The sequence below is a fragment of the Plecotus auritus genome, assembly GCF_963455305.1.
Source record: "Plecotus auritus genome assembly, chromosome: 10".
Lineage (NCBI taxonomy): Eukaryota > Metazoa > Chordata > Mammalia > Chiroptera > Vespertilionidae > Plecotus > Plecotus auritus.
Window position 1 is genome coordinate 7,423,393 of NC_137785.1, and position 25,730 is coordinate 7,449,122.

Sequence of the window (25,730 nt, forward strand, 5' to 3'; positions counted from 1 at the left end):
CAGTGCCACATAGGTAGACCTTTTGAAGGGTCAAGCTGAGGCAAGAAATTCATCACAGTGGATGTGGTCACAGCATGACACCCAACATGGGGGTGCAGGTGCTTAGGCCCAGGCCAAATTACCGAGGTCTACTGTGTGTCAAATTCTGCTGGGATCAAAGGGGAGGCAGACAAATTACAGCTCACAGTGAAAGAAGTTTCCCCTGGAGAAACTACTGCAGCTGAGAAATGATGGGGTTGCCCTGGAAACACTGAGGCCAAAGGTTCATGCTCTGAGATGTGAAGAGAATGGGAGGAAAAACATAACCACAACAATGGAAACAGTATCTTCAGCTGAGCCACCCTGGTCCTCAGACTGTACCTGCTCCAGTGAGGGTTGCACATCAGTGGTAGAGACTGTTTCTGGCGTTAGAGAAAATAATAGGTTAAAATCCAGCCCCTTGAATCTGACACTTGTCTGTGGTGTAAACTTGGGGAGCTGACTTCATTTCCCTGATACTGAATTTTTTCAGCAATCTGATATGAGTTTCCACTTGCCCAGGTTGTTGTGAGAATTAAAAGAGAAAATGCTCAAAAATCTAACTGTGGAATCCTGGCAACAAGTACTCAGCTTATTACTTTTATTGATCTTGGAAGGTCAAAGTAAGCACCATCATTCATCTGCATGTCACATTCAGCCAACTGAGATTCAGGGAACTCACTTGAGTCTGCTGGAGATTCCCAGGTGGGGCACACCACAATGAGACCTGAGTGCCCACAGCCCCTGCCTCCCTGCAGAGTCAGTGGCTTCTTATAGGTCCCATTTCTTACTAAAATGCACCCACAGACAAAGGTGCTTGTGGGCATTGGTAAAGTGAAAAGTGCCTGGCCTGGGAAGTGCAGGGAGAGCCTGGAGTTTTCTGGTTTGGGGGAGAGAGAAACATCAATGATGAGTGAGAATCATTGATTAGTTGCCTCCTGCATGCCCCACACTGGATCTAGCCCAGGGCCCAGGCATGTGCCCTGACTGGGAATCGAACCATGACCTCCTGATTCATAGGTTGAAACTCAATAACTGAGCCATGCCAGATAGCAAATTTTATTATTTTTTGGAAAGAGAAAAAGGGAGAGGGAGAGAAACACAATGCAAGAGTGCCACATTGACCCATGTCTTCCTGCACACCCAATTCCCGGAAGCTAGCCCACAACCCAGGCAGAAGTACAAAAATCCAACCGGTAACCCTTCAATGCATGGGATCACACCAAACCAATTGAGCCACAACATCCATGATGGTAGATTTATTTTAGATAACAAAATGCTAATCTTTGGAAATTTAAACATTAAAATACACAAGGACCTAGATTATGTATGGAATTTTTGACAAAGTTAAATGAAACTTATCCTAGCCATAACCAGTTTGGCTCTGTGGATAGAGTCCGCCTGCGGACTCAAGGGTCCCAGGTTCGATTCAGGTCAATGGCATGTACCTTGGTTGCGGGCACATCCCCAGTAGGGGGTGTGCAGGAGGCAGCTGACTGATGTTTCTCTCTCATCGATGTTTCTAACTCTTTCTCCCTCTCCCTTCCTCTCTGTAAAAAATCAGTAAAATATGTTTTTTTTTTAAAAAGAAACTTATGCTATCTAATAAAGAGGGAATATGGTAATAGACCCTCATGCCATCGCAAACTTAGCAGCAACCACAGCCAATAAGGAGGGAATATGCTAATTGACTGCCCCACCCTCAAAGATAGTGGTGAGCAGTCAATAAGGAGGAAATATGGTAATTAACTGCCCCGCCTTCAAAGATGGAGGTGCCCACAGCCAATAAGAAAATATGCTAATTTACTGCCATGCCCTCAAAGTTGGCTATACCCACAGCCACAAGATGGCGGTGCCCAGTCCCCTTAGTCCCTTAGCCGCCCAGGGCCGGGTCGAGGATCAGGTAACCAGGACCAGCAGAGGCTTGCGCTGCCGGCAGTGGCAGCAGCAGAGGTGTGATGGGGTGTCAGCTTGCCCTCATCGCTGGGTCACCTCCCGCCCCGGAGGGCTCCAAACTGTGATAGGGGGTAGGCCAAGCTGAGGCACACCCCTCCAGTCCATGAATTTTCATGTACCGGGCCTCTAGTATCCATATAAAGAATTATACAAAAACTAGAGTTCCAATGTATGAAATTTGTGCAAGGGGCTTGGCCCTCACAGCCCCTTGCAACCTCGGCTTTGTACAGAAGGTCGTGCAGACAGTCATTCTGCTGTTCAGTCTAATGAGCATATAAACTCTTTATGATATAGGATGTTCGTCCCAGCTTTATTAGAAATAACCAAATATTCATAAAAATGGATAAACTATTGGTGATATATTCAAAGGTAAGAATATTTATCAGGAAAAAAAGATGGGTTACAAATATGTCTTTACTAAATCTCCAAGCATTTATGAAATATAAGTTAGAGCAGAAAAATACTTAGAAAATGCAAAGTCATCTGTTCAAATAGGATGTAAAGCAATGGTTACTTGGAAAGCTGTGAAGAACAGGGATAGACTTAAAAACGTCATGAAGCAAATGCACAGTGATAGTCATGGTCAGTATTATGGGTATAATGATGGTTTCAATTAGAAGCACACATCAAGATTTATGAAATACTATACTAAACACATGTATTTTACTCATAGGTTTCAAAAATGGTTCCAGATTAAAAAGTGTATATGTTCCACTATATTGGAAAAATAGGTTTGGCAAATCTATATTGAATCCACCTTCTTATGCCCTCTGGGCAACTGTCTTGCATTAATGACAGGAAATGTAACAAACAATGAAGAACTTTCACCAAACCAATTAAGAATGCTGGCTGAATCACAAAAGCCACATGCATGGACTACTGACACCCTTTGCCTTCGTCTTTGTTTTTCTGCCAGCGCACCAATGGCTCTGAGGTGAACATCTGAGAGGCTTCAGAAATCCACAAAACCTCTTGGTGATAATCAAAGAGAATGACTGTGTCCAAAGAAGTTAAACAAGCCTCAGATCCTCAAGTCTGTGTAAACAATGCTCCTGTACACTTTTGCTCAGAAACATTTCTGGATACACATTTAGATGAGGAACATTCCATCTAATGGGCTACAGTCCCCTCCAAAACACATTAGACCAGTGTTTCTAGAATGAAAAGGTTTCCCCTAACAGCAATGGTCCTCCATCCAGTGACTGTCACCCATGGAATTGAAGGCATTAGGGCATATGGCCCTCTGCAAGACGTGGAAAGAGATATTCTTCAAATATATTGGCATCCCTTGAAAACAAGGAAAATATTCACGCTGCTCGAAGATATACTTGAGGTTGTCACAGCTACCCCATCTTTGGAGTGATCTCTTTGCCTCAAAGTTTCCATCTTCACATGAGAAAAAGAGAGTCCACAATCCACATTGTTTCTTAGGAAAATATGGGCAGCCATGAAAATTACGCAAAAACTGCTAGGTTAATTTGTACACAACACTGTTCAGTCAAGGTCAAAGAATGTTTGAGGTCCCATGAAAGGTTTTCACCTCATCATGTTTGGATAGCTCAGACCTCCTTATAAGCTAACCCACACAGTAAATAGAACACCCAAGATGAAAGAAGACTTAGGAAAAAGCCTTTATTATTTCACAAACCAAAGAGACATGAGATTGGCAGTTCTACCATTGATGTCTTCGGCACTCAATAAATTCATCACTGGCATCTAGGGAATGTGTGTCTCTAAAAATGGCAGTTCCTCTGCAATGTTATGTTTTGTAGGGCTAACACTAATCAGTCCAATAAATTAGACAAGAGTTAGCTTCCTTGGGCACAAGAGGATGGTGATTAATGCCGTCAGTAGGATCGTATAGGTGGTACAAATGAAATACCTTAACAGAAATATGCAGTGACATAGATCTGGCAACACATCTAAGTATTTCAGAAAGTGAAACATAGCTACATATGGTTCCAACATAAAAAACAAAAAAACACCCCATAAAAACACTTATTGGGATTTTACATCATGTAGGTTTTTAATGTATATGATTCATTTAAATGTATGAGATTCATTAGCGGTAAAAGGTTTCCCACATTCTCGGCATTTATAATGGTTTGCGCCAGTGTGTACTCGCTGATGACCAGAAAGGAGAGTGCTATGGATAAAAGAGTTCCCACATTCACTGCATTTATAAGGCTTTTCTGCAGTGTGAATTCTGTGATGAAGATGAAGGTCACGGCTCCTGCGGAAAGATTTCCCACATTCATTGCATTCATAAGGCCTTTCTCCAGTGTGCAATCTCTGATGATATCGAAGGGAAGTGTTCCTGGTAAAAGATTTCCCACAATCGCTGCACGTATAAGGCTTTTCACCGGTGTGAACTCTGTGATGACAATGAAGTTCACTACTAGTCGTAAAAGATTTTTCACATTCCCTGCATTTATAAGGTTTTTCTCCAGTGTGAATTCTCTGATGATGTTCATGAAGGTGAGATGTTGTGTTAAAAGATTTCCCACATTCACTGCATTTATAAGGCTTTTCTCCAGTGTGCAATCTCTGATGACAACGTAGAGCAGTGCTCCTGGTAAAAGACTCCCCACATTCACTGCACTTATAAGGCTTTTCTCCAGTGTGAACTCTCTGATGAATCTGAAGGGCAGTGTTGGTGGATAAAGATTTCCCACATTCACTGCATTTATAAGGCTTTTCTCCAGTGTGAACTCGCTGATGACGATAAAGAACAGTGCTACTGATAAAAGATTTCCCACATTCACTGCACATGTAAGGCCTTTCTCCAGTGTGCAATCTCTGATGAATCTGAAGGGCAGTGTTGGTGGATAAAGATTTCCCACATACATTGCATTTATAAGGCTTTTCTCCAGTATGAACCCTCTGATGAACACGAAGGTTGGTGCTCCTGTGAAAAGATTTCCCACATTCACTGCATTTATAAGGCTTTTCTCCAGTGTGAACTCGCTGATGACGATAAAGAACATTCCTACTGAAAAAAGATTTCCCGCATTCACTGCACACATAAGGCCTTTCTCCAGTGTGCAGTCTCTGATGAATCTGAAGGGCACTGTTGGTGGATAAAGATTTCCCACATTCATTGCATTTATAAGGGTTTGCTCCAGTGTGAACTCGCTGATGACGGGAAAGGGCAGAGCTACTGATAAAAGATTTCCCACATTCACTGCACACGTAAGGCCTTTCTCCAGTGTGTAATCTCTGATGACCTCGAAGAGCAGTGCTGGTGGTTAAAGATTTCCCACATTCACTGCATTTATAAGGCTTTTCTCCAGTGTGAATTCTGTGATGAAGACGAAGGTCAGCGGTCCTGGGAAAAGATTTCCCACATTCACTGCAGTTATAAGGCTTTTCTCTGGTGTGAACTCTCTGGTGACAATGAAGTTCACTGATACTGGTAAAACACTTTTCACATTCCCTGCATTTATAAGGCTTTTCTCCAGTGTGAATTCTCTGATGATGTTCATGAAGGTTAGATGTCCTGGTAAAATACTTCCCACATTCACTGCATTGATAAGGCTTTTCTCCAGTATGAACTCTCTGATGACGATGAAGGTCACTGCTCCAGGTAAAAGATTTCCCACATTCATGGCACTCATAAGGCCTTTCTCCAGTGTGCAATCTCTGATGACCTCGAAGGGCAGTGCTCCTGGGAAAAGATTTCCCACATTCACTGCATTTAAAAGGCTTTTCTCCACTGTGGCTGAGTTGGTTGGGCATTATCTCATGCACCAAAAGATTGCCGATTACGTTCTTGGTCAGGGCAAATGCTGGGTTTGCAGGTTCCATCCCTGGTAGGGGGCATACAGGAGGCAGGCAATCAATGTTTTGCTCTCACTTCCATGTTTCTCACTATCCCTTGCCCTCTTTTTCTAAAAATCAAATTTCAAAATCTTAAAAACCAAAAAAGAGCATAGTTCAAATTAGCTAGGGGCTTTCATTAACAAAAAGAAAAAAAGATATTATCCCTGACACTGAACCACAAGGTAACATATGAGATGTTGGCAGATGACGTGATTCTACATAAAGAAAAATGTGAAGATCCCAGTGTGAGCTTCTGAAATTAAAAACAAATTCAGTACCCTGGCCAGGTGGCTCGCTTTGTGAAAGTATGGTCCTAATACCCTGAGGTTGTGGGTTTGATCTCCCATCAGGTCATACACAGGGGACAGCCAATAAATGCATAGATTGGTGGAAGAGCAAACCAATGTTTCCCTCTCTATTTCTGTCTATCTCTGTCTCACTTCCTTTCTCTAAAATTAATAAATAAAAATTTAAAAAAATAATTTTGGAAAGGTTACAGGATGTAAACGTCAGTTTCATTTCTACACAAACATCAGTTTCATTTCTACACATTAACAATAAATTATTTGATAGAGAAATGAAGAAAGTAGTCAAGTTTGCAATAGAATCAACAATAAACTACTCGGGAATAAATTCTACCAAAATGGTGAAAGGTCTATACATTGAACTCAAGACAGTGATGAAAAAATGGAAGAAAACACAAACAAATGGAAAGACAACTGTGCTTTAGGATCTGAAATGTAATACCCTTATAATGTCTATACTACCCAAAGCCATCTACAGATTAAATGCAATCCAGATGATAATGCCAATGGTATTTTACAAAGAAATAAAAACAGAATCTTGAAATGTATGGAACCAAAAGACCTGGAATAGCAAAATCAAACTTGAGAAAGAACTAACCTGGTGGCATCAAACTTCCTGACTTCAATCTATTACAAAGCCAAAGCAACCAAACAGTGTGTTACTGGAATAAACACAGAAACAAAGACCAATAGAACAGAACAGACAAGACCGAAATAAACCCAGGCACATACATTCAAGTATCCTTTGACAAAAACCACAAGACACACAAGAAAGAAAAGACAGTTTTTTCACTGAATGATGCTGGTAAAAGTGCATATTCACAGGAAAGCAACAAAACTGGACACCACTGATAAAAATGAACTCAAAGTGCATAAAATAATTAAATAACAATCCCAAAACTTAAAACTACTTCACGACAACCCAGAGAAAAAGCTTTGGACATTAGCTTTGGACGTGATTTTCTGGATGTAACACCAACCACCAGGCAAAGAGGCAAAACTAAATAATCTGAACTACAACAAATGAAAAAGCGTCTTCACATCACAATAGCAATTAACAAAATGAAATTAAAAGGCAATTTACAGGATGGGAGAAAATAATTGCAAGTAATATGAATGTACTGTTTGGAGATATTGTGGATACAGTTCAGATCTCCTCAATAAAGCAAATATCCAGATATAGAAGGAAATTCACACAAATGTTTGATGTTCCAATTAAATAATAAAGACAAGGTAACGCTACACTGCAGGCTAATAAAAACACAACTACTCTGTGTGAAAAATACTTCATCAGTAAAGAGTGACAAGCTCAGGGAAATTCAGAGACCTAAAATGACCACAAAGGATGGTCTGAAATTAAAACTTTCTAAAAGCAGCTAATGACAGGTAGACATGTACTCATCTAGAATATTCACCAACAAAAGTCAGTCTTTACCTGAACAGAGCCTGTCTATCATCTTCTGCATCTATGATAACATCCCTTTGGAATGTCAGAGTAACTTCCCTTTTTTCGGATTCCTCAGGGCACAACAAATGCACCATAGTAGAGACTACAATTATTCTCATTGCTTTTTCATCATATTTGTATTGATTATTAGCTGTACTGTACCCAGCTATCATTTTACTTTTTACCGATTCCAGAAGTAGCCCCACTTTGCTCTCTTCTGCCTCCTTAATCTATCACCAATGAATTTCATGTAACCTACCTATGTCTGCTCTTTCGATTATAATGTATCAAATAAGGTGCAAAACTGCCATTCTCAGGAGCATTATATCAATGCCTTGAGATTTTGCTTCCTAGCAACTGTTGAACGTTTGAACCAAATAAAATCACAAAAATTATTTCCAGGTTTGAATATTTCTTATGTTCACTGGTAAACATCATCTGAGCCTACTGGAAAGATGGCCACACTAAACTTCCTGAAGGCAGGATAGCCAAAAACATTGAATTTGTAAAAACAAAATACTATACTGCCCAGCTGTGGTGAGTCAGTGAATTGAGTGTCATCCCATGGGCCAAGAGGTCCCAGGTTCATGGATCAAGATTTCCCATGTTCGATTCCCAGTCAGGGCACATGCCTGGGTTGCTGGCTCCATCCCCATTAGGGGGCATGCAGGAGGCAGCCATTCAATGATTTTCTTTCATTGTTGTCTCTATCGGTCTTTCCCTCACCCTTCTTCTCTGAAGTCAATAAAAATATATTAAAAGCAAAACAAAAAATCCCCAAAATATCTGCAAAGCACAATTAAGCACATGCAAAAAGCCGAGTACCCGTATGTAACAAAAAATTAATATATAGCCCTAAGTGGTTTGGCTCAGTGGATAGACCTGCGGACTGAAGGGTCCCGGTTTGATTCCGGTCAAGGGCATGTACCTTGGTTGCGGGCGCATCCCCAGTAGGATGTGTGCAGGAGGCAGCTGATCGATATTTCTCTCTCATCGATGTTTCTAACTATCTCACTCCCTTCCTCTCTGTAAAATAATCAATAAAGTATATTTTTTAAAAATTAATATATAAAATATAGAAGGTATTCAACAGACACATTAGCCAAAAAATATGGTTAAAAAATAGGCTAGAAATATTAAAGACAAAGAGAGAATCTTAAAGGCAGCAAGAGAAAGAAAACTGTTACCTATGAAGGAGTTCCCATAAGGCTGACACCCGATATCCCATCAGAAACTCTACAGGCCAGAAGGGAATGGCATGAAATACTCAAGGTAATGGAAAGAAGGATCTGAGACCAAGTTTACTATATTCAGCAAGGATATCATTGAAAATAGATGGTCAAATAAAGAGTTTCCCAGACAAAAAAAAGGCTCAAGGACTTCATCACCATCAAGCCAGCATTACAAGAAATGCTATAGGGATTGCTGAGAAGAAGAATCAGAGAAAGAAACCTAGCCATACAAAATTAAAATGGCTATAAATAAGTATCTCTCAATAATAAACCTAAATAGTTTAAAGCTCCAACCAAAAGGTGTAGGGTAACTGAATGCATACAAACACATGATCCAACTATATGCTGTTTACGAGGGACCCACCTCAAAACAAAAGACACACACAGGATGAAAGTGAAGGGATTAAAAAAAAAGTTTCCATGCAAATGGAAAACAAAAAAAAGCTGGAGTAGCAATACTCATATCCGACAAAATAGATTTTAAAAGCATCATGCTAAGCGAAATAAGCTAGTTGGAGAAAGAAATATCATATGATCTCACCCTGACCGGTTTTGCTCAGTGGATAGAGTGTCGCCCTGCGGACTGAAGGGTCCCTGGTTTGATTCTGGTCAAGGGCATGTACATGGGTTGTGGGCACATTCCCAGTAGGGGGTACGCAGAAGGCAGCTGATGGATGTTTCTAACACTCTATCCCTCTCCCTTCCTCTCTGTAAAAAAAATCAATAAAATATATTTAAAAAAAAAAAAGAAAGATCTCACTCATTTGTGGAATATAATGAACAATGTAAACTGATGAACAAAAATAAATCCAGAGGGGAAAAAATATTACACAATATAATAGAAGTAATTCTGTTGTTTGTAGATTTTTAGTATGTCCTACAACTTTTGTGATACAGTTTTGGTAATATTATTATACTTAAAATCCTTTTATTCTTTTTTTTTTTTTAATATATTTTATCGATTTTTTTACAGAGAGGAAGGGAGAAGGATAGAGAGTTAGAAACATCAATGAGAGAGAAACATTGATCAGCTGCCTCCTGCACACCCCCTACCGGGGATGTGCCCGCAACCAAGGTACATGCCCTTGACCGGAATCGAACCTGGGACCCTTCAGTCCACAGGCCGACGCTCTATCCACTGAGCCAAACCAGTCAGGGCTTATTCTTGAAATATTATTTAAAAGTTCATTATTCTTGAGATATTAATGTTTATTGCAGGTAACATTATTATATTTAAGATCATTTTTCTTGATATATTAAGGTTTGTTTCATGTAACATTATTATATTTGACATCATTTTTCTTAAAAAAATAAAATAAAACTGAAAGAAAAAAAAACTGACTAGATTGGCCAGATGTGTCTCAGTGATTGAGCATCAATCTATGAACCAGGAAGGAGGTCAGGATTCAATTTCGGGATAGGGCACAGGCCTGGGTTGTGGGCTCCATCCCCAGTAGGGGGCGTGCAGGAGACAGCCTTTAATGATTCTCTCTCATCATTGATGTTTCTATCTCTCTCTCTCCTTCTCCCTTCCTCTCTGAAATCAATAAAAATATATTTCTAAAAAATAGGCTAAAGATGTAGAGGCAATTTTTTCAAAAATATGTTCAAATGACCAACAGAAATATAAAGAATGCTTTTCCTCACAAATCAAGGAGGAATCCATTAGGCTCCCTACCACAGTAACAACCACAAATCCCTCCCTAGAAGTTCAGTACAGGAGGTATTGTGATTACAGAAAAAGAAAAGGGCAGAGCAAACAAACCAGTCCTACCAAGAACAGCAAGGGCCCAAAAAACTGAAAGTCAAGCAGTGAGGACAGAGCACATCCCGGTAAAGGGGCATGAGGATATGTAAAGCCAAGTCCAGGTCATTGGTGAGAGTGAGGGTCTTACCCAGCGAGGATAGAAGTTCAAAGTTCTCCAGCATCACATTCAGGTACAGCTGTCTCTGATCCTCATCAAGGAGGCCCCATTCCTCCCTGGAGAAGTACAGGGCAATGTCCTCAAAGGTCACGCCAACCTGTAAGAATGGAGTCAAATGATTATTCAGGATTTTTTTTATTTTCTTTTTGTATTTTAGTTGTAATTCCAATTTAGTCCTGGGAGTGTGTCTGGGTAGCATCCGTTTTAAACTCCCAGAATGGAAACTACTGAGACCAAAGCTGTCTTTCTGAGAACCCACAATCCTACTCCTTACACATCTTCCCACCCTCAACCTCCTCTAGGGCTCCCCAGTTTAGTGTGGACTCCAGCCCCTAAGTCCAGTGCTAACTGCTTTCTCATCACAGTCCCATTAGTCACTGTTACTGCCCTCAGCTATAGCAGAGGGTCTGGGGCCTGGGAGGGCATGCATCTGAGCTCTGGGCCATGCCTGCAGGGCCCCTGCCTTCCTACCAAGCAATACCACTGCAGTCTTCAGATCATGTCTCCAAGACAAAAACAAACCAGGGCTGATGCTTCCCCCTTAAGTCTCCACACCAGGTCCCCAGCACCATCAGCTCACACTTCCTCTTTCTCTAGATGGCCACACCACTGTGTAACGTCTACCTCCTTCATATCTTCTAAACCCCCTCAGCTCTGCCCCCTTCCTACTCCATGCCACCGTTCAACCATGAACTTGGACTATGGTATCTGAGAGTGCTTGTACCATAGTCCAGCCGGATGCAGAACCACCCGTCCTCTGAGGGTCTCCACAGCCCGAAAAACCCGGATTGAGGTTGTGACGTCCTCCCTGCAGCCTCTGATCTTTCCGCCAATCCTCACAGCCCACACCCTCAGGGGAACCTCAGATGCAAGTCACCCCTGTCCTCTCTGCCCTGCACTGGCTGTGTCCTCAGAAGCCACAACACTCCTCTCTCCCCTCCTCCTTCCTCACGGTCCTCCACCCGGGACTGAGCTGCAGGACGTGACAGGCGCCCGCACCCTAGCGCTTCTGTTCGGTGTGAGGAGGCGGTGAGGGCCCGGGGGACGCGCACTCACCTCAGCCCCGCGCCTCTGGGCGGGCGCCGCCATCCGACTTTGTGTGCGGAGCCTGGGGGGAGCGGCGGGAGAAGCGGCCGCCGCGGGAATGGCGGTTCCTTTCCGGGCCATGGAGCCGGTCACCCGGGTGGGGACACCGCGTTTACACCACGCGTGTGCTGTGTGCACCACGACTCTCGCGCCTTCTCTGTCGGGGCATCTCCACCGGGACCCAGCGATCTGGAACCTCCACCAACAGTAGCTGGGTGGAGTCAAAATGCCTGTTCTGATGTACCGGAAGTCCCGCCCCTTGGGATTAAGCTTCGCCGGAAACACCTTTTCTGACCCTTCATTGGCTAAGATGTTGGTATTCCTCACAGGGTCTTCTGGGTAATGTAGTCATTGAGTCCAAGAAAGTGATCAGGGTTTTTTCCCACATCACTCCTGTAGGAAACACGGAGATCGCCACTGGAGGGGCTATGAAATGTCCCGTCCCCATGAGAGACACATCTTAAAAATTTCTAAAGAAAGTTGTCATCTTTTCCTGGTGAAGAGTTAATCCGGCCTGGCTAATGTCACTGAATTATTTAACATTAACCAATGAACTAGGAGGGTTCAATTACCTGTCAGGTACGTGCCCATTTCGGGCTAGATCCCCAGTAGTGGGGTGCGCGAGGCGGCGGATCAATGATTCTCTCTCATCATTGGCAGTTCACTGGCCCTCTCCCTTCTCCCTTCCTCTGTGAAATAAATTTTTTACAACCATATTTTAAAACACACATTTTCTGTGATCCAAATATAGCAGTCATAATTAAAGAGACATGCCTGCATTAAAGAGTCTGAAAAATTTTATCACATAGATGACCTACTTACACCATAGTATAAGTATTTGACAAATATAACCCAAGAACGTAGGCCCTGCCTTTGAAATAGAAAAGATGGAACTCTTTCGTTTCATTATAATTTTAACTTGAATGAAAATAAATAAATTCGGAAAGAAATGGGAGAGTTTGTGAACAAAAAAGGGCCACATATTAAACCTGACAGGCTCCATGGAGGCCTTACCAACTCAGAGACCTAGGGTAACCACACAGGTAACCACACAGTCTGAAATTAAATCTTTCTAACTAAAAGCAATTCATAGCTATAGTCACATCCTTGAGTAGTATTTTCCCTAACAAACATCAATCTTCACCCTAATTGAGCCTATCTCTAATTCACTTACATCTTGGATAACACACCTGATAACATGCTTTTGAAATAACAAATAATTTCCTCTTCCCCCCTCCCCCCCCCTTCAAACCACAAGCACTGCCACAGTTTTCCCCTCCTGTTACTGTTATCATGTTAATTGCTGACTGTTAACTATCCTGTGCCTGCTAGGGGCAAAAATATAACATTGGGGACTAGCTATGGTTACAGGAAATATTAATCATCCCATGTTAACTGTGATTGCCTCTTCCTGGTTACAGAAAGGACTTTCTAACCTGCCTAGGAGTTTTATACCCCCTGGACCTCGGGGTCAATCTTGGACCTGGGAGTGAACCTTAGAAAGTGTTCCATTCTCATCTAAGAACTGCCTATTATCATGGAAAGATTAACAACCTGGTTGCTCAAACAATGGAGTCCCATCGGAGCCCACATTGCCTACTTCACCATGCTTGTAATCTCTACTTCCTTATGTTCTTATTTAAAAAATATATATTCTATAGCCCTAACCGGTTTGGCTCAGTGGATACAGTGTGGACCTGAGGACTGAATGGTCCCAGGTTCCCTTTAGGTCAAGGGCATGTACCTGGGTTGCGGGTACATCCCCAGTAGAAGGTGTGCAGGAGGCAGCTGATTGATGTTTCTCTCTCATCCATGTTCCTAACTCTCTATCCCACTCCTTTCCTCTCTATAAAAAATCAATAAAATATATTAAAAACATGAAATTTTAAAAAAATATATATATATTTTACTGCTTTCAGAGAGGAAGGTACTGTATTGATTTTAGAGGGAGAGACAGAAGCATCAATGATGAGAGAGAATCATCCATTGCTGCCCCCTGCACACCCTACACTGGAGATCCAGTGATTCCCTCACAGGTGCCCTGCCAGGGAATTGAGTCCTGACCACGCCTGACAGGCATCCTTATGTGATCTTGGTCCTACCCCATATAAGCAGCTGGTGTATGTGCGTGGCAGAGCAGATTTTTGTGGATGACCTGCTGCCCTCCCATATTGCCGGCAGTATTGGAATAAATGTTCATCTGTGATTCAACCCTGTCTCTGCTTAATTGGCTCAAGTAGTGACAGGCTGACCGGACCCATTGGTTGTGCAGTTGCATACCCACCTATGGAAAAGAAGCATGTGTCAATCATTTTAATTTTTGTCCACTCCTAGAGGTCACTCCTCCCTCTTCTTTCTCCTGCCGCCCTAACCTATCACCCATGTATTTCACGTAACCCCGTTATGCCTCCTCTGTTGGTTATAATGTGTAAAATAAGTGCAAAATTGCCATTTTCCAGAGCATTGTACCATACCATTAGTATTTTTCTTCCGGCAACTGTCATCAGTTGGATCAAATAATTTCAAAAACAACTCCTACATGTTTGGAAGTTTGGTACATTGACAAATTAAATTCTGACAAATTTATTGGTGCTTTGTTTATGTGAAAATGCTATTATAATTAGGATACTGACAGAGAATTTGTCCTTTACAGACATATTCAAAATGTAAGGTGAGATGACGTTTTAGACATCCTCAATGTGATGACATATTGATATTTAGAGTAAATAAAGTACATATTCATAATGAAAGTTGACCTGTGTATAGCTCAGAAACTTGTTAAAATCACATGAAACATTATAAATAACAAGTAATTTTGTGTATGCATATGTGCAATAAATATTGAAACTCAAGAGTAATTCTGTAAGACACTTGTTCTATTTAAAATATCAGAGCCAAAAGAATTTTTTTTTCCAGAGCAAATATCACAGTGAAATATATAGGGTCACCAAAGGAGAAACACATGAGCCCAAAAGAGGTGACGAATTATGAATTTATTAGGTCATCTGGATACTATATGGGCTGAGCCTCCAATGGCACCAGCCCCCAAAGACGGGTGTCAGAGGTTTGTAAAGGACTCTAGGCAGGCTTTCTCTGGGTGGAGAATTCTCTGTGCAGGTCTGGATTCTGGGAAATTCCAGAGTGGAGATGTGAGAAATAAGGCGATCCCCCAAATTCAGGGGTCATGGTAGAACACGAAACATACTCGGGAGCCAGGCAGCAAGGCAAACATCTTTACTTCTACGTAGAAGGGTGCGCACACCTGGTCTGGAAGCACAGGCACTGAACAGATGGTCTGCTTGGCTTTATAATCTCTGATGCACATGACCAGTCCCTCACTCTTTTTTTGTTTTATTGATTTCAGAGAGGAAGGGAGAGGGAGAGAGAGAGAATCATCAATGATGAGACAGAATCATTGACTGGCTGCCTCCTGCAAACCACCTACCAGGGATGAAACCCAGGCATGTAAACCTGACCAGAATTGAACCCGGGACCCCTCATTCCACAGGTTGACAGTCTATCCCCTGAGCCTAACCAGCTAGGACTCCCCCTCACTTTTGATTGGTGCTCAGGTGCACAGTCTTTCATGATTGACTAATTCAAGGGGAGGGTGTTGGCCTTTGCTGCTTCAAGATAGGGGCCCTCATGGAGATGCAAGTCATGTGGCCAACATGGTGGCTGCCAAGACAGATGGGCCAACGTGGAGGCTGTTCTTGGACAGAATAAATGACTTGTTTTGAGAGGGCTAAAGGCTAATTCTTTCTATAACACAGTAACCTCTATTTTGTAAAAACTGCTGTTTGAATTTTCCACTATGCATAGATAGGCCTTTGTTCTGTGAATTAATTCTGCTACTTTTTGGCTTCTATAAACATGCTTGCTTAAATAATAGGGAAGATAAGTTCAACTATCTGACCTTGCAAGCGCTCTGCTGACGCTTCTACTTACCTCCATTCCAGGTCTGTTAATATCTACTAAGTTGTGCTGGGCTCAAGGTTACAAGCTTCCTGCAAAATATCTACATAGGGCTCTTTGTAAAGCCTGCAAAGGGTCTGGAAAACCCATATTTGGGAGACAAAGACACTGGGGAAATATAAAGGGAAGATACCCTTCATGTTTTTTACTCAGGTTTTGAGAGGCAACTCTGCTGAGCCCGCCAGACTTCTAAAGCTGTGTTAACTCCATTTCTCTAAGCATTGATTGGTTTTTCTCCCGTCTTCTGTAGCAGTTTATTCTCACAATTCCCCCCTTTTCTTTATTTAAACTCTTTTCCTCAAACTCGGCTACCATTCATTGACTTTCATGCTCTGCAGTGTCTAGGACAGGGGTGGGCAAACTTTTTCACTCGAGGGCCATAATGGGTTCTTAAACTGGACCAGAGGGCCGGAACAAAAGCATGGATGGAGTGTTTATGTGAACTAATATAAATTCAAAGTAAAGGAGCGGAGGGGAGAGCAAGAGAACCCTCCACTCTTTTGGGTCCGCGGGCCGGATAGAACAGCCGAACGGACCGGATCCGGCCCACAGGCCGTAGTTTGCCCTTGGCTGGTCTAGGAGGAGACTAATTTGCTGTTTGGTCAATGCGGTCCCAATAAACCTTGGAATAAGACCCCCCCTCCCATACATGGGATGATGTAACATCCCATCCCTGTAACTTCTAATCAAAGGGGTGAATGTGGACACCATTGCTCCCTTTCACTTTCAAGCCATTGCTCTAGTGCATCAGAGAGAGGTCCAGCTCACTCATCAGCAAAAGCTGCCAATGCCTAAGGGACTCAGTGATGGTCCGTCCGCTGTGTTGCTGGAAATGAATGTGCAGCACTGCCCCCAACATTACACATATTCCTCCTTTTTCTGCCAGAACCAGATCCTAGGCCGACCTGTTCTCCCAGTCACCCTGCTGGTGGCATCCAGCTGTTCAGCTGTCCCTTGAACTGGGTCTCGAGTGTAGTTAACAAGCCTAAGCTGGTTCTAGTAAATAGAATTAATCCACCACATTCTTGTTCAGAGTGGGCCACCAGCACAGGACAGATTGAAACCCTGTGGCAATCTGATTTCTATCATTAAACTCCTTTGGCACCCCTCCTGGAACCCCAATGGTTACTTTTATTTAGAGTGTATATTTAACCCATTCCACCCAGGCATCCGTTCCCTTATATCCTACTTCTATTTGCATGGTGATGGCTGTGGCCTAGCGAATCTTGTCCTGTGACATCTACTCCTAAATCTAGTCCTAGCCGATCTTTTGACCTAAAGGCTGAAATATGCAAGTCATTCAAGTTATCTATAACCAATAACTTAACTGGGTATGCATGATCTGGATTGTACACCTTTCCCCAGCCCACATAGTAAGCCCCAGAAACTTGCCAGATCTCTAAAGCAAACAGAACTCAGTACCTGATGGTTATTGAGACAGCTTACAGGTTTTTGGCGTCGATTTCAAGGGGATATGTCCTGGTATGGCTGTTCAAGTTGAGGTGTGTCCGCCATTAACCCATGTACGGATGGTCCAACCTCCCACTGCAGTCCGAACAGCAGTCTCTGTGGTAAGCAAGACAAGGTAGAGTCTTTCCCAGGAGGGTTCCAACTTGCTTCCCTTCCCAGTCTTAATTAGAACAAATGTAGTCTCCAGGTCCATGGCGATGAACTGGAAACTCAAGAGGGGCCCTGGATCAGGAGGCCTTCTAACCTGAGAGAGATTACAGTAGAAGAGATACCCAGTACCTAGTTCTTAAGAAATTGGTTCCTAGTCTCCACTGTAGGAAGATCTTGTGGCATTCCAGGGCCTATTGGAATCACCTACAGCCAACTCTAGTTAAAAAACAAAACAAAAACTTTTCTTGCCCTAACTGTTTTGGCTCAGTGGATAGAGCATTGGCCTGCGGACTCAAGGGTCCCGGGTTCGATTCAGGTCAAGGGCATGTACCTTGGTTGCGGGCACATCCCCAGTGGGGGGTGTGCAGGAGGCAGCTGATGTTTCTTTTTATATATATATATATATATATTATTGATTTTTTACAGAGAAGAAGGGAGAGGGATAGAGAGTTACAAACATCGATGACAGAGAAACATCGATCAGCTGCCTCCTGCACACCCCCTACTGGGGATGTGCCCGCAACCAAGGTACATGCCCTTGACCGGAATCGAACCTGGGACCTTTCAGTCCGCAGGCTGATGCTCTATCCACTGAGCCAAACCGGTTTTGGCATAGCTGATGTTTCTAACTCTCTATCCCTCTACCTTCCTGTCTGTAAAAAATCAATAAAATATATTTTTAAAAAAACTTTTCTTAATATTTGAAGCCTAGGAAGGTAGTCAGATCCATTCTACCAAAAGATTACATAGCATTTAAAGTGACAAGAGGCTATTAAACACAAACATAAGCTAGTAAAACTTCAGTTCCCATAACTAAGCTTTTTGATACCTGATTAATGTAACATATAATAATTTATACAACTTTTGCTTTAGAAAAGGACTAAAAAAATAAGGTTTATTTTCTAACTTCATTTGTCCTTGGGTGTGGTCAGCAAATGACACTAATTGGATTTCTGCTATTAGTTTCCCTAAGTACATTGATATAAGCTATTTACTCTCGGTTTAGGGAGGCAACAGGCAAGTCATTTACTCTTAAGTGTCCTTGGTTGAGGGAAGATAGGATTTACTAAATGGCTCCAAATGGCTGTTTAATTATTTTAATTTCCTTATTCTACTTATCCTGGCTTACTGGCCTGTGTCATTTATTCAATTTTTTAAAGTTTTTCTTTACAAACATTCTATAATTTCTACAAATTTTTCCTTAGAAATCTTACAACTTTCAGAAATTACCAGCTTTAGAAACCATTTTCTTTCTCCTTCAAAATGCATTTTCATGCTTCATGCTTTCCCTATTATACCAAAATCACATTTAATTTTCATAATTTTTGAATTTTTAACCCTTAGGAACTTTAATTTTTAGGTGGCATGTAATTAATATTCCTATTAGCAATACATTCACATTTTAAGAATATTTCAAATGAAATACAAGACTCAGTGGAATCCTATTTTCTTTTCATTAGCTGGAAAATGAAGATTTAGAGAGCTTAGAAACTTGACCCAACGGAAAAGAAGCAAGAAATGGTGGACCTTGAAAATGACTTCAGGTTTTCTCACTGTGCAGAATATAGTCAAACACTGCTGCAGTTAAATATTTTACCCTTTGTTCTCCCTCATGATCTATAATAATAATGTGTTCCATGTTGATATTTACTGTTGTGTTGCTGACAATGACCTGAAAGATAAGTTGGGGTGCTTCACTGGGCTGGAAAAAGTTTAGCAAAATTAGAAAGTAGGTCTATTAAGCAAGTTTGTTCCATATCTATAAAAACCTAAGTCGACTTGCACGTGTGCAAGACATATAAAGCTCTCGCTGGCGCCAATCGCATGTGTGTGTTTCCATATGTCAATGTCGATTGTGAATTTGGTTGACACTTCTATTACAGAGAAAGGGCGAATAGCGATATTAAAATATTTATTTTAATTAATTTCCTTTCAATGTACACGAATTCGTTCACTGGGCCTCTAGCATTCAGACAACTGAGATGCAGGGAGCTCTAGTGAGCCACCTGGAGATTCCCGGGTAGAAACCCACACTGAGCCTCAGTGCCCACAGCACCTGCCTCCCTGCAGGTGGGTCAGCAGGTTCTTTCTCAGAAGCACCTAAAATACAGGGCCTTGTGGGAATTGCAGTTAAAGAGGGGTGGTTGGGCTGGAAATGTCTCTGCAGGCAGAGGCAGAAGTTGCATGAACCAGACAGACTGCAGGCACAGATGCTGCACTGAAAATGGGCGCCTTAGCTCTTTTTTTTAAATTTATATTTTTTTATTGTTTAAAATATTACATATATTAGTACATATATCTCCTTTTTTTTTCCCCATTGACCTTCCTCCAGCCTCCCCTACCCCAGTCGCATGCCCTCATCCCACCCCTCAAGTGTCTTGTGTCCATTGGTGTGCTTATATGCATGCATACAAGTCCTTTGGTTGATCTATTTCCCTCCCTCCCCAACACTCCCCATCCTTCCCGCTGTAATTTGACAGTCTGTTCGGTGCTTTACTGCCTCTGTATCTATCTTTTTATTCATCAGGTTATAATGTTCTTTATTTTCCATAAATGAGTGAGATGATGTGGTATTTTTCTTTCATTGCCTGGCTTATTTCACTTAACATAATGCTCTTCAGGTCCATCCATGATGTTGCAAATGGTAAGAATTCCTTCTTTTTTATAGCAGCGTAGTATTCCATTGTGTAGATGTACCATAGTTTTCTAATCCACTCATCTGCTGATGGGCATTTAGGCTGTTTCCAAATCTTAGCTATGGTGAATTGTGCTGCTATGAACATAGGGGTGCATATTTCCTTTCTGATTGGTGTTTCTAGTTTCTTGGGATGGGCATCTTAGCTCTTGATCTCCTTCAAAAGCTCAGGGATGGAGACATACCCTCATACCCATTTTACAGAGAAAACTGAGGCCCAGACCAGAGGGAAGGATCATTTCTTTGTGAGTCCCAATTATATTAAACAATCTGCAATTCATTGCCCTGGCTGGTTTGTCTAAGTGGATAGAGCATCGGCCCTTGGACCAAAGGGTTCTGGGTTTGATTCCAGTCAAGGGCATTAAATGTCTCGACTTCAAAATGATGGAGAATGTTAGTAGCATAGATTAAAATTAGTGTCTATTACATTGTGTGTAGCATAAAAATTGAAAAATATTACAACATATTATTCCAATAAATAAAATATTGCATAAAGCCCTAACCGGTTTGGCTCAGTGGATAGAGCATCGGTCTGCGGACTGAAGGGTCCCAGCTTCGATTCCGGTCAAGGGCATGTACCTGGGTTTCCGGCACATCCCCAGTAGGGGGCGTGCAAGAGGCAGCTGATCGATGTCGCTCTCTCATCGATGTTTCTAACTTTCTATCCCTCTCACTTCCTCTCTGTAAAAAATCAATAAAATATATATTTTTAAAAAATATTGCATAAAGTGAAAAGACACAAAATTAGTGAAATTGAAACATGCACCTTTGTTCTTTCGCTGTCCTTTTGCTAAAAAAAACTGCCAAAAAAAAAAAGAAGAAAAAAAATAAGAAAACTTCCTAGCCCTAGCTGGTTTGGCTCAGTGGATAGAGTGTCAGCCTGCAGACTGAAGGGTCCCAGGTTCGATTCTGATCAAGGGCACATGCCTAGGTTGCTGTCTTGATCCCCAGTAGGGGACATGCAGGAAGCAGCCAATCAATGATTCTCTCTCATCACTGATGTTTCTATATCTCTTTCCCTCTCCCTTCCTCTCTGAAATCAATAAAGATATATATTTTTTAAAAAACCAAACTGCCAAAACTCATAGCAGATTATGTAGAACCTGTGAGCAGACACTGTACCACAGATATAGACATAGCAAATATACATCTGAGAAAAGACTGACCATAAATCCTTAGGAGAATACAATCAAATGACAGTGAGATGGCATGATCTATATATATAAAAAGCCAGTGACCGTAATGCAATAATGACCAGAACGACCAATCGCTATGATGCCCCCTGTGGCCAGCGGCCTGATCAGGAGCTGGGGCCGGCTGGACAACCTCCCGTGGCCCCTTCCCCTGGCCAGCCCACCCCTGGACTCTCCCACCCCAATCAAGGGCGGGGCTGGCCAGCCAAATGCCCCTCTGACCCCCACCCACGCCCTTCCTCCCAGTCAGCACTGCCCCTGATGGGCCCCCACCACCCTGATGGGCCCACAGCCCCTCCCCCTGGCTGGCCCCATCCCTGTTCATCTTCCCCACCCCAATAGGGGGTGGGGCCAGCCAGCCAACCTCCTGAAGCCCCTCCCCCTCCCATCCGCACCCCAGATAATCACCTCACCCTGATCAGGGGCAGGGCTGGCTGTCCAACCACCCATGGCCTCTCCCCCAGGCCACTGGCCCCTAGTCAGCACCCCCAACCACATTCAGGGGTGGCGCTGGCTGGCCCACGCCCACAGCCCCTCTCTATGGCCGACTTCACCTGTGGCCCCTCCCCCCAGCCAGCCCAGCCCTGATTGGGCCCCCATCTGGGTGGGCCAGCCGGCCAACCTCCCTACATCATCTCCTCCTCCGGGCAGGCCCAGCGCCAATTTGCCCTGATTGGGACCGGACTGGCTGGACCCCACCTGTGCACGAATTCATGCACCAGGCCTCTAGTAAAGTTATAAAAAAAGTTTAAATAAAGTCTGACCAAACCAAATATTCTCTAGTAGGTGGAGAAACTGAGTCCCTCATACACTGCTGGAAAAATGCAAAAATGTATAGTTTAGATCACAATTTACTAATCTCTACAACTTACACATTCATCTACATGATGACTCAGACCATGCACTGAGCCATTAAAAAGGTAAATGAACCCAGCCAGCGTGGCTCAGTGGTTGATCTTCGACCTATAAACCAGGAGGTCATGGTTCAATAACCAGTCAGGGCACATGTCTGGGTTGCAGGCTCGATCCCCAGTGTGGGGCGTGCAGGAGGCAGCTGCTCTCCCTGCTGGCCTGATCACCCACAACTGCCCTCCCCTGCAGGCCTGGCCCCCCTCACAACTGCCCTCCCCTGCAGGCCTGGTCACCCCTAACCGTCCACAACTGCCCTTCCCTGCAGGCCATCTAGTGGCGGCCATCTTGTGTCCACATGGGGGCAGCCATCTTTGACCACATGGGGGCAGCCATATCATGTCTTGGAGCGACGGTCAACTTGCATATTACTCTTTTATTAGATAGGATGGGCACACGCTAATGCACCACAGGCATGGGTCACAGTTGCAGAGCAGTACAGAGAAATCAGTAAGAGAAATGGATGAGGTGCAGAGGTAAATATTATCGGGGAGCTGGAAGTTTAAGTAGAAATGAAAATTCCTAGAACAAAGTAGTTGGCAAAGTTTCAACAATGAGGAAAAACAAGTAGATTGAAGTGTGGGCACTAGCAAGAGTAACAAAACACTGTTCTTACAGCCTGGGATCCTCCTTACCACCTTAATAAAGTGCTAATGTCACACCTTTACCAATTGTCACTGATCAAGGGAAGACTCCCTCTGAGCCCAGCCTACCGTGCATGGAGTCATGTTCCTCCTGTGATGCCCAAAGGACTCTGTCTTAACTCCCTACTGAGTCATTACATTGGCTACAGATAACACACTTCCTAAAAGAGAAACAGAATAGATGGATGGCCAGCACCAAACAGACCACAGGAAAAAGACCTATGTGAGTGATGTCAGACAAATGGCAGACAAGAAGATACCAGAATTCATACCAGTTTCAAGGGCAAGCTGACAACTGTCCACCAACAAATACATCCATGAAATAGGGGAATAAGGGTCAAATTAAGACAGATAGCAATGCAGGGGAGCAAAACAGGAGAGGTGCACAGAAAGGATGACTGCGGAGACAGGGTGTACAAAGATGAGTGGAAGGTCAAAAGACAGCTGTACAGGCCAGGTCTGCCAGCCCAGTCTGCTTGCACTAGGGTGGACACTAATGACTTGTTCTGTGGAAAAGCCTGGAAAACTTTTTGCTAGAATTCTCAGGCCCTGCAACACCTGAAAACTCTCCAGAGTGTGCACATCAGAAGACACTGTAAAGTTCATAGGCATGGATGCCAAGAAATATCTCCTTGGCCACAACCTCCCCAGTAGTATAAAAAAGACATCAGTATTTTCCCAGAGGTCTTTGCACCTAGAACTCCAGAAGCCAATGCTGCCATTGAGGAAAAATGCTGCCAAAGTCACTGAGGGCCCCTACATTCTTTGCTACTTTGACCTCAGCTCATGAAGCAACAAAATGACTAGGCTGATACCCTGACTGATTTGGCTCAGTGGATAGAGTGCCAGCCTGCGGACTGAAGGGTCTCGGGTTTGATTCTGATCAAGAACACATGCTTGGGTTGCAGGCTCAATACCCAATAGGGGATGTGCAGGAGGCAGCCAATCAATGACTTGCTCTCATTATTTTTTTTAAATATATTTTATTGATATTTTACAGAGAGGAAGGGAGAAGGATAGAGAGCTAGAAACATCGATCAGCTGCTTCCTGCACACTTCCCACTGGGGATGTGCCCGCAACCAAGGTACATGCCCTTGACCGGAATCGAACCAGGGACCCCTCAGTCCGTAGGCCGACGCTCTATCCACTGAGCCAAACCGGTTTCGGCTGCTCTCATTATTGATGTTTCTCTTTCTCTCTCCCTCTCCCTTCCTCCCTGAAATAAATAAAATTATATTTAAAAAAAAAGATTAGGCTGCTGAGAGTTATCTCAAAACTGGAACACGCCGAAATCAGTTTGGCTCAGTGGATAGAGCGTCGGCCTGAGGACTCAAGGGTCCCGGGTTCGATTCCGGTCGAGGGCATGTACATTGGTTGCGGGCACATCCCTGGTGGGAGGTGTGCAGGAGGAAGCTGATCGATGTTTCTCTCTCATCGATGTTTCTAGCTCTCTGTCCCTCTCCCTTCCTCTCTGTAAAATATCAATAAAATATATTTAAAAAAAAACAAAAAAAAAACTGGAACACAAAACCCCACCCAGTCAGAACTCTTGCAGCTACATGCAGGTGGAGCTTTTTCTCTAACCAGTTAGTTTTTAGAGTTGCAAGGAGTAATTGGCTCATCAATGGGTAGTCATCAAAATTAGACTAAAAGAGGCCCTGGCCAGTATTTCCCAGTGGTTACAGCATCGGCCCCCACACCGAGGGTCGTGGGTTCCATTCCCAGTAAAGGGCTAATACCTCGGTTACAGGTCCAATCCCCAGCCCTGATTGGGGCACATGTCAGAGGCAACCAATTGATGTCTCTGTATGTCTCTCTCTCTCTCTCTCTCTTACCCGCTCCCACTCTCACTAAAAAAAAAAAATCACCAGGCTATTGTGGCTCAGAGGTTGAGCGTCAACCTATGAACCAGGAGGGTGAGGTTTGATTCCCAGTCAGGGCCCATGCCCAGGTTGTGGGCTCAATCACCGGTGTGGGGCAGCCAATCAATGATTCTCTCATCATTGATGTTTCTATCTCATTCTCCCTTCCTCTCTGAAATCAATAAAAATATATTTTAAAAAAGATAAATAAATAAAGACTTAGGTTCTAAATGTGGTCGAGGCATTTGTAAGGCCAAGGAGAAAGGTCTTTCTTTTTCTTTGCTGTGGCCTTCCACAATTTATGAGATGCACCTACTAATCAAACCCCAAGATTGTTGGCTCCTCTAATTCAAGCAGCTCCTCTGTTCAAACTGCACAAGATAAACTGTTTTCAAGGCTGCATTCTTGCCACCCCTCCTCCCTGCTATTGTCACACCTCAGGGATAATTTGTACCAAGGAGTCTCTAGTTAGTAGAAAGTTTCCTTCCTGCACCCATTGAAACCACCCTCTTTTGAACTCTTTAAAACTTTTGCTCCAGTCATATTTTATAGGCTTGGGGACAATACTGATAAGGCACCTCCCTATACATCTGCCAGACTATCTCCTGGAAAGCAAACAAACTAAATTTTAAAGACAGCCCTCATATCAACTTCAGCTCAGCCCAAGGCCCCTGCATTGCTTGTCCCTTAGCAACCGGCACCGCTGGAAAGCAGAAGCCACCCTTTCTTCCCTGCCCGGAACTGACTAGCAATACTTGGCCCTTTCCAATCTTGGGAAGTAAACTTCCTCTTTACATGGCATCTTTTTGCTGTGAATTCTTCCACAGACTGCATCACCTGTTATAACAGTATTCATTTATTCTTAGAAGTAGGTGAAAATGAGAAAAATGACATTATAGAGTCAAAATAATATTCCCTTCTTCTTTTCTAGGTTCTTTGGTTGCCCATAATTAAATTGATAGAATATAGATTAACAGGGGAAACACAACCTAAAAGTTATTAACATGTGTACCTCCATATACATGGAAACGACTCAGAAA

The 25,730-nt window shown here is 43.0% G+C and overlaps 1 protein-coding gene across 1 annotated transcript; it reads right to left on the reverse strand.

Annotated features, from left to right (window-relative positions):
- Positions 1 to 1,263: 1,263 nt before the first annotated feature.
- On the reverse strand, positions 1,264 to 12,382 carry LOC308235331 (uncharacterized protein; the record flags this gene model as incomplete). Its single annotated transcript, XM_080644083.1, has 4 exons — positions 1,264 to 5,783; positions 10,676 to 10,802; positions 11,762 to 12,126; positions 12,364 to 12,382. The coding sequence occupies 4 exons, from the start codon at positions 12,380 to 12,382 to the stop codon at positions 4,015 to 4,017; spliced, it is 2,280 nt and encodes a 759-aa protein (XP_080500209.1). The 3' UTR covers positions 1,264 to 4,014.
- Positions 12,383 to 25,730: the final 13,348 nt, after the last annotated feature.